Raw genomic sequence first — 9,444 nt, 5'->3', positions numbered from 1 at the left:
GGGCTCCAGTCCGCTCGGGGCGGGGAGTGCCGCCAGCCCTCGTGGGAAGTTGCGATGTGCGCCGCCGGGCTCGCGCATTTTTCTTCCCGGGCGCGGCGATCCCCACGGCCCGGGGCCACCGAGCGGTCCGTCCCCTCCCGCTTGCCGGAGACCGGCGGCTTGGGCTCAGCATAGAGCCCTCCTCACCCTGTGCTCGGGAGCTCCGGAGGGTGTGCGTCCTGTGCAAACACTGCTGCCCGGCAGAAGGGGAGTCGTTCCGGGATGTTCTGTGAGCTGCAGGCTGGACTGGGTCTCCTGGAGGGACGGCCCCCGCCCGGGCGACCCAACTTAAAGAGTTTTCTTCAACTCTCAGGTGGAGTAGATTGTCTGTGCGATTTGTCGCTAGTGGATTGTCAGAGCAGTGGCACCCCCCACACAGCTGCACATTGGAGCTGATTTGCTAAAAGCATACAATTTCTCGGGGATTCGGGTTTTGAGGACAACGATTTTTATTTTCTATGTATGCTAGGACTAGCTGCATCGTTTTCTTGTGTGAAGAGCTTATTTTAGGTAGCTTTTTGGATTTTGCCCCAAAGTGTATTTAAAAGCCTTAAAGTATGCTTAAAAGTATTGGATTGAAAAATTTCCAGAAATATTTTGGATGAGTGTCTATAACCTAATTTGATAATTTAGAAAATACCTATTTGCACGTATTGTTTTTGTTAGTCGCTCTGATTTAGGACGGCAGGGCCGGGCATATGTCTGTTCTATATTAAGTAGCCCCAGGATGTTACACTGTGTAGGAAGTCTTCTGTTGTAGTTCCTAGTTTTGATTTGTTAGATAGACATTTTAGATAAAGAGTTGCAAATCGATGTCTGGTTTAAAAAGAATCATGCGTTGGAGACTCTCTATAAAGGTCTGACATTTGTATCTATGTTCTAAACGCGGCTTCCAACAAATCACTTATCTGCCAATTTTCACTTTTTGTGATTATTTCCAGGAGTTAGACACTGTTCTCCATGACACAGTGAAAAGTAAGACAAATCCACAGGCACTTTAAACTACAAATGAGTTGTAGTATGTAAAATGACTTTCGTTTTTTAAGAATGAAAACAGTAGAGACTGCTGTAGCTTGATGCCTGAGGATAAAGTAGAAGCCTAGTCTTGTGGGTTAAGACCCTTGTTATCCAGACATTTTCTAAATTACAGAACTCCGGAGTCCTTTGTAAAGTCTCAATGATTTTGCATTTAACATTGGTATAAAGGCTATTTGAGTTTTTTTTTTTTTTTAAGCAGACATTTTTTTCGGAACTACACTAATAGAACGCTTGCATTTTAACATTAGCATCAGGATTGCACTTTTTCAGTATATGGAGATATTTTTAATTTTATTGTAATATATAATTTCCATTTACTAATCTGAGATATTTATGGTCAAGTAGTAAGACATAAATAAGATGATTTGTGGAATAGATCACATTCAGATTGGTTATATGTGTTTGTTTTAGCATATGAGAGAATTTAATATGTGTATTAGGAGTAGTGGATATACAGATTTATTTTTAGAGATTATTTTCAAGTACTTAAACCATTTTAGTTGCTTTCTCTCTTTCCAATTTGTCAATCACTGTTGTGCGTTAAAGTTTTTACTTGCTTTTTGTATGACTGTGGTGGAGAATTAAAGTGTTTGGGACTAGAAAACTGAAATTTCCTAATACTGTCTATTTGTAGCACATGTTGCTTCCTATGTTGTATTTGTAGGAGGATATCAAAGGATTTGTAGAGTTCAGCTAGTGTCTGTATAGACAGGTATTCAAATTCACACTTAAAAATGCTTTTCTTTATCATTTGAAATAACAGAAATTTATTGGAACTGAGTTGCTGTGAGTTGCAATCGACTTGATGGCAATGGTTTAAAAATTTTTTTATTGTACTTTAGATGAAGGTTTTCATAGCAAACTAGCTTCTCATTAAACAGAATACATATTGTGACATTGGTTGCCAACGCCACGACATGTCAACACTCTCCCCTTCTCAACCTTAGGTTCCCCATTACCAGTTTTCCTGTCCCCTCCTGCCTTCCCGTCCTTGCACCTGGGCTGCTGTGCCCATTTAGTCACGTTTTGTTTTATGGGCCTATCTAATCTTTGGCCAAAGGGTGAACCTCAGGAGTGACTTTAGTACTGAGTTAGAAGGATGTCCAGGGCCATACTCTTGGGGTTTCTCCAGGCTCTATCAGACCAGTTAAGTCTTGTCTTTTTTTGTTGAGTTAGAATTTTGTTCTACATTTTTCTTACACATTTTACACACTCTGTTGTGATCCCTGTCAGAGCAGTTGGTGGTGGTAGCTGGGCACCATCTAGTTGTGCTGGACTTGGTCTGATGGAGGCTGTGGTAGTTGTGGTCCATTAGTCCTTTGGACTAATCTTTCCCTGTGTCTTTGGTTTTCTTCATTCTTGGCAATGGGTTTTGTTTGTTTTTAATTCTGATTAAATATAGCTCAAATAATTTTTACATATGTGAATGTTACTTTTTAACACAGTTATGTTAGCGATCTAATGCTCATTCTTCCTTTTTTTTTTTAGTTTGTGAGTTTGAGAAGTCAAAAGCTGTTTCAGCTGTAGCAGTTAATTCAGCCCCTTAATGATTTGGCTTGTTGAAATCATACATGAAATGAACTTTGGAGCATGACATGTTTTTTACATTGAAAAATTTGGTGAAAATGCTTTGCTTTGTACTGTGCACACTATAGAGACAAGTTTTCTGGAAATTTTGCAGTGATGTTTGCCAAAAGTATTAAAGCTTAAGCTTGAACTAGTTCTCTTCTACCAGCACATAAGGGTTTATGAAATTACGGAAGGCAGACTTCGTCTTTATCTTTAAGGTGCTCTGACTCTTAATCTTTTTTGGCTTGCCCCAAGTGTATTTAAAGCCTCAAAGTATGGTTAAAACTTGAAATTGACAGTCCAGTTAGCTCTGTCATCTTAAGGCCCATTTCAAGCCATCCCCTACGTTAACAGTGTCGTCTGGGTACAGGTACAGGCCTGCTGTGAGAGTCGGAGTGAGTGAGGGGGATGGTTGTGCAGGCATCTGTCTGTTTTGTGGTATGTGTTTTGAAACTTGTTTTAGACTTTCCAGGATGTATACTCTCTGATCTTTGTAAAATTTTCCTAAGGACTCATTGGAGCCCTGGTGGTGCAGTGGTTAAGAGCTTGGCTGCTAACCAAAAGGTCAGCACTGTTAACCAAAAGGTTGGCAGTTTGAATCCACCAGCTGCTCCTTGAAAACCCTATGGGGCAGTTCTACTCTGTCCTATAGGGTCGCTCTGAGTCGGAATCGACTGGATGGCAATGGGTTTGGTTTTGGTTTAAGGACTCAATGCCTGTTGTGTATCTGTTACTGTGTTAGGAGTTCCACTTTCAAAATTTACTTGGGTGATATTTTACACTAAAGAACCTGAGACTTGAGGAAATAATTTGCCTAGCGTCATCCACCTGCTGAGTGGTGAAGTGGGCATTCAAACCCAAACGAGTTTGACCTCAAAGCCTAAGCTTTTTACTTACTGCCCTCATGCTTCTTTAAAAGCAGTTTTCACACACTGGCTTAAAGGTCCCTATCTGGTGGCCTTAGAAATGTGTTTTGCTTGATTTGCAGTGTCTTTAAGTTTGAGCTAGTGACTGTCATTGAAAAAATCAGAAAATTTCTCAGTGAAATTAGTAGATTTCTGGATTTGTTTAGAACACTTGGAAATCCATGTACTGCTGGGCTGCTTTCCCGTTGTCTGGAAGCGAACGGTGGAGAGTAGTTGCCCCTCTAAGACTGGCCTTGTTCTTACCAGTCGCTGCTGTCCCCGCCATTCCTGCTGGGAACACACCTGGCCTGCCTCACTCAATTGTGTTACCTGCCTGGGCCCTATAGGCATGCTGTTTGCATCTCTGCCTCAGCTTCCTCATCTCGCATAGATGGTCCAGAACCAAAAAACCAAACCAAACCCATTGCCATCGAGTTGATTACGGCTCATAGCGACCCTATAGGACAGAGTAGAAGTGCCCCATAGGGTTCCAAGGAGCTCCTGGTGGATTTGAACTGCCGACCTTTTGGTTAGCAGCTGTAGCACTTACCCACTATGCTACCAGGGTTTCCATAGATTGTCCAGCTTTAAAAAGTTTTGAAAAAAATTATTGTTGTAAAAATAACACAACATTTGCCAGTACAGCATTAAAAAAAATTTTTTTGAATGGGACCTCCTGTCCAATTTTTTTGTAGAGCTTTTTGTAATTCTTTTTTGTTTTTCTTAAAAATTTTTTGTTAATAAAAACTGACATATACTTTTTTAGCAAGATTAGGTTACTAGTTATTTTTAAGAATCCTGTTTTCAAAATGGGAACACAGTTTGAAGATCTTTAAGAAAGAATGGAGGTTATAATTTATCAAATGTCTTTTGTCTCAATGAGCAAATAAGAAAGCATTTTTTTTACTACTGGGATGAGACTCAGAGAAATTTAGTTGAAGGTCACATAAATAAAAACTTAGGCTTTTTTCTTTTTAAGAATGAGGTATAAGCACAAACTCTGCTTTTGAAATTCAGAAAATGAAATGGAGCAATCAATTCAGCAGTAAACTACATTTTTCTAGCACTGTTGGAGGATGACAGATACGGGGGAAGAAGATTCTGTATGTCAAGCCTCTGGTAAAATTTTGGCCATTTTTTTATGCAAGTTTTTTCTAAAAATATATTACATATTTACTGTCTTAAAACGGGTTGAAGATTTATCTTAAGTGATTGAGGTTTAGTATAAGAACGACTGTCATTGTTCTGAGCTCTGCTGTAGTTTCTTTTTAAAACTTTTTCCGGAAACCAGTGAAATGGGCATGGTAGTTTACCATTCTTATAAATTTATTCTAGATGTGGTGATTTTTATTCTTGTACCTGGTTTTACAGTATTTCCAACTTTTTGGTTAGGTTTCCCAACCCGTGAGGGTGTGAACCCTTAAGGGTGTGACCTTCTAGTTAGTTGTTTCTAATATTTTTTTTGTGACGAAACTGATCAGTCATGCTTGACACTTGAACGCAAAGTGCTGTAAGTTTAAGTTCTGAGTCTTCTATGGAAAAAAATACTTGGGCTTTAGGTCTTTTTTTTTTTTTAAATGTGTATGTTTTGGCTTTGTGTAGTTTATTGTTGAGATTGCCAGGTTCTTACTTTCTGAACAATTGGGATGATGTTGTAGGCTTGGGTTTTGCTACTTAAAGTGAGGCAGAGTAGAAATGGAGAGAAGAAACTGATGAATAACCAGGAAGACACAGCAAATAAAATGCACGCTTACTCGGTTGCAGGTATATCGTGGCCTGGATCTGAATTGTGAGTACTGTGGTTCCAAACTAATATATGCTAGGTTATTGATATTAAACATACTTGAAATGTTCAGTTCTCCCAAGTGTCTGTCAGTTTGTCAGACTGTGGGAACTTGTGTGTTGCTGTGATGCTGGAAGCTATGCCACCGGTATTCAGATACCAGCAGGGTCACCCATGGTGGACAGATTTCAGCAGAGCTTTCAGACTAAGACAGACTAGGAAGAAGGACGCGGCAGTCTACTTCTGAAAAGAATTAGCCAGTGAAAACCTTATGGATAGCAGTGGAACATTGTCTGGTATAGTGTCGAAGATGAGCCCCCCAGGTTGGAAGGCACTCAAAAGATGACTAGGGAAGAACTGCCTCCTTAGAGAAGAAGAATTGATGCCTTTGAATTGTGGTGTTGGCGAAGACTATTGAATATACCATGGACTGCCAAAAGAATGAACACATCTGTCTTGGAAGAAGTACAACCAGAATGCTCCTTGGAAGCAAGGATGGCGAGACTATGTCTTACATACTTTGGACATGGTATCAGAAAGGATCAGTCCCTGGAGAAGGACATCATGCTTCATTAAGTAGAGGGTCAGTGAAAAAGAGGAAGACCTTCAAGGAGATGGATTGACACAGTGGCTGCAACAATGGGCTCAAGCATAACGATTGTGAGGATGGCGCAGGACCGGGCAGTGTTTTGTTCTGTAGTACGTAGGGTCACTATGAGTCGAAACTGACTTGATGGCACTTAACAACAGATGTTCAATTGTGATATTCTCTGCAGTACTGTAAATAGTAAATTAAGAAAAAATATTCTCTCTGTTTAAAGGAACTGAACCAAAGTAGTTGCTATCAAGTCGATTCTGACTCATGATGACTCTGTGTCTCATGTGTGTCAGAGTAGAACTGTGCTCCTTAGGATTTTCAATGGCTGATTTTTTGGAAACAGATCACTAGGCCTTTCCTCCAAGCTGCCTTTGGGTGGACTTGAACCTCCAACACCTCCACCGTTTTGGTTAGCAGCCAAGCATGTTAACCATTTGTACCACCCAGGGATTCCCCTATTTAAAGGAAACGGTAGATGAAAGAGGCGTCTGATAAATTGTTTTATTGTTAGTTTGCAGTAAGTAGCTGTTGTGTATTATAGTTTTGGTGATTTTGTGATTTGTAGAATGTTAAGTTTCTTGTGTCTTTTAATTGTATCACTTCCTAATGGTTAGAAAAATTGGGGGTATATTGTTGCGATGGCTGGCTTAAAGTACAGACTTTGTGGAGTAACAAACGGGGTCGCCACGAGTCAGAATCGACTAGATGGCAACTGACATGGTTTGGTTTGTGGACTGCCAGAAATATTGTTCGTGTGAAGGAGGAGATGGCAGGCAGGGCAAAGGACCTGCAGTCGTTGGCCATTAACTCCTAACTCAAAGTTTGAGGGAGAGGCCTTTGTGGCCACTGAGTGGAAGAGACAAGTCATAGATATGAAAGACTGTGGACAGAAACAAATGGTGGTTTCATACCTGCATCTCAAGCCCGAAGTCACAGGGGTGAAATTGCAGGGATTGATTTGCATTTGGTCTGCTTTTCACACGGGCAACTCTGTGTGACATGCTTGGGTAAAGAGTTCAGGGTGTTCCCCCCCCCAAGGAGGAATTGATTTATTTTAGTGATTGTTAATGATTCTCCCAAGCAACTCTCTAAAAATCCTGCTAATTTTGAGTAAATATCCAGTAATGATAATTCTAACTAGTCTAGCTGTCAGTTTTTATCCTAGGAGAAGGAAGCAGTGTCAAGGATAAGTGGAAAAACTGCAAGAATCCTACCAGTTAGATTCCTGCGATGGCAGTCACACTGCTGTGCAGGAGTGTGAAGGCCTGGCCTTCGTACTAGTGGGTATAGTTCTGAGTACTGAGAGCAGTTCCCGGCAGTGTAGTCTCCCTTTGATACCAGGTGAATTCATTCTGAAGCTACTGCAATTCCAGCTAAACAACGTGAGAATATGTATAGTGGGAGCACTGCTGTCTAGTCACCAGGGTTTATTGTGTGTCTGTGGCTGGTAGGAGAAGCCACAGTCTTGAGTGAGAAGAAAAAAACAAAGAAAAACCCTTTGCCATCGAGTCGATTCTGACTCATAGTGACCCCATAGGACAGAGCAGAACTACCCCATAGGATTTGCAAGGAGTTGGCTGGTGGGTTCGAGCTGTTGACCTTTTGGTTAGCAGCCAAGGTCTTAACCACTGTACCACCAGGGCTCCTGAGTGAGAAGAGAAGTAAGAAATACTGAGGTTGTCAGAGTAGACAGAAATGCCAAGATGTAACAATGAAGTTGCATTTATGTATTGTAGTTACACTTGGAATGAGGATTCATTAAGGACATCAGCCAGGTGGGGAAGGCTTTTTGAGGTAGTCTGATAAGATGTGTGTAGGCTTATTTGCCTGGCATGGAGAGTCCATGTCAGAAAATAAGAAGAAATGCTAACTGGGCCATAATAACCAGGACTTATAGGATTCATATTCTAGACCATGATAACTATGAAATGCAGTATTATGGAATGTTAGCTGGAGTCCATGTTGAGCTGGGATATGATACAGTAAGGAGTAAATCTAGCTGCTTGATGAATTAGGTGGATTGAGCCCAGGATTTAGGATAGTGATTGTGGAAACAATTAAGGATCGAATAAGAGCCGGTGTGGAAGAAAAACTGGTAAAACTTAGTGAATGTTTAATGTAAAGTTAACAAAATTTATTGGGGGTCCACTTTATATTGAATCTAGATGTTATAGGCTGTTGCATTGCAGAGGGTATGGTTTTATAAAACTTTGAGGATCTCAGTCTTTGAAGTTATAAAGGTCTCAATTTTGAGTTTAGGTAGAACGTTATAGGTTGGGATGGGTGTGAGGGTTTGGGATTTGATCCTATTTGCAAGTTAATACATTTGCTTGGGACTTGTCAAACCTTTGCACAGGCCTTCATTAATCTGTGGCTAGTCATTTGGAGCCCTAGTGGTGCAGTAGTAAAAGCGGTCAGCTGCTGACCAAAAGGTCAGCACCAGCCACCTCATGGAAGAAATACGTGGCAGTCTGCTTCCGTAAAGATTACAGCCTTGGAAAACCTAGGGCAGTTCTGCTCTGTCCTGTAGGGTTGCTGTGAGTCAGAGTCAGCTCATCAGCAAAGAGTTTGGTTTTTTGGTTTGTTATCTAAGAGAGTTGTATTGCTTGTGGAGTTTAAGTTTATTCCTGGAAAATATCATATGCTTGATAACATGATTGCCAGTGTTGTTGCGTTTTTTTTTTTTGGGGGGGAGATCTCTCATTTATTTTTTTCCCCGTGTGTAGATATGAATATTTATTTAATACTTTTTGCCTTCAATTTGGAGTACTCCATTGAGGTAATACTTGTAGAACTGGTCTGGTAGTTGCAAATTCCCAGAGCTTCTGTTTGTTTGGGAATGCTTTGATTTACTCCTTGTTTTTGAATGACAACTTTGCTGGGTAAAGAATTCTTGGTTACCAGTTGTTTCCTTTCGGTATTTTATCTGTGTCGCTCCATCGTCTTCCAGCTTCTACAGTTTCTAGTGAGAAATCTGCACTGATTCTCATGAAACCCCCTTGGTATGTTATATTCGTTTTTCTCTTGTCACTTTCAGAGTTGTCTGTCTTTGGTTTTCAAGAATTTTATTAGGATATGGCGCAGAGTTGATCTTTGTGTCTCTTCTGTTTGGAGTTCGTGTAGCTTTGAAAACCATTTCATTGTGTAGCTTCCTGTATTTGTAGGCTTGGTTCTCTGCTCAGGTCTAGGAAATTCTTCTGATTATCTCTTGTTTCTGTGCTTTTATTGTTGTCATGGTGCTCTGGGGTTCCAATAATTTCTAATGTTAGATTTCTTAGTTGAATCCCATATTTCCTTTTGGGTTTGTTTGCTTTTCTTTGTTCTTTTCTCTTGAGACTTGGTAAGTTCACTTGTTTTGTCTTCTAGTTCATTTATTCTATCTTCTGTCTATGTGACTTTGTTGTTGAGTGTTTCTCTTGCTTTTTCTGATTCAGTTGTTTTATTCTTCAGTTCCAGCAGTTCTCTTTTTTTTTTTTTTTTGTTGATGTTTTCAGTTTCCATGTTGAGTCTCT

At 40.4% G+C, this 9,444-nt stretch overlaps 1 protein-coding gene across 3 annotated transcripts in view; it reads left to right on the top strand.

The window, feature by feature from the left end:
- Positions 1 to 9,444, top strand: part of ADAM10 (ADAM metallopeptidase domain 10) — a 158,297-nt gene that overhangs the window by 594 nt on the left and 148,259 nt on the right. Inside the window, exon 1 of one of the 3 annotated variants that reach the window (XM_023729675.1) lies at positions 241 to 352. The exons of the other annotated variants lie outside the window; for them this stretch is intronic. Within the exon in view, the coding sequence (XP_023585443.1) occupies positions 262 to 352 (91 nt within the window). The 5' untranslated portion in view covers positions 241 to 261. Of the gene's footprint in view, positions 1 to 240; positions 353 to 9,444 lie in introns of those variants that run through there. 3 annotated transcript variants of the gene reach the window in all.

This window comes from Trichechus manatus, unplaced genomic scaffold (genome assembly GCF_000243295.1).
Source record: "Trichechus manatus latirostris isolate Lorelei unplaced genomic scaffold, TriManLat1.0 scaffold00030, whole genome shotgun sequence".
Taxonomy (NCBI): domain Eukaryota; kingdom Metazoa; phylum Chordata; class Mammalia; order Sirenia; family Trichechidae; genus Trichechus; species Trichechus manatus.
Note: the sequence above shows the minus strand (reverse complement) of the source record. Positions and strands in the feature narration are given on the sequence as shown.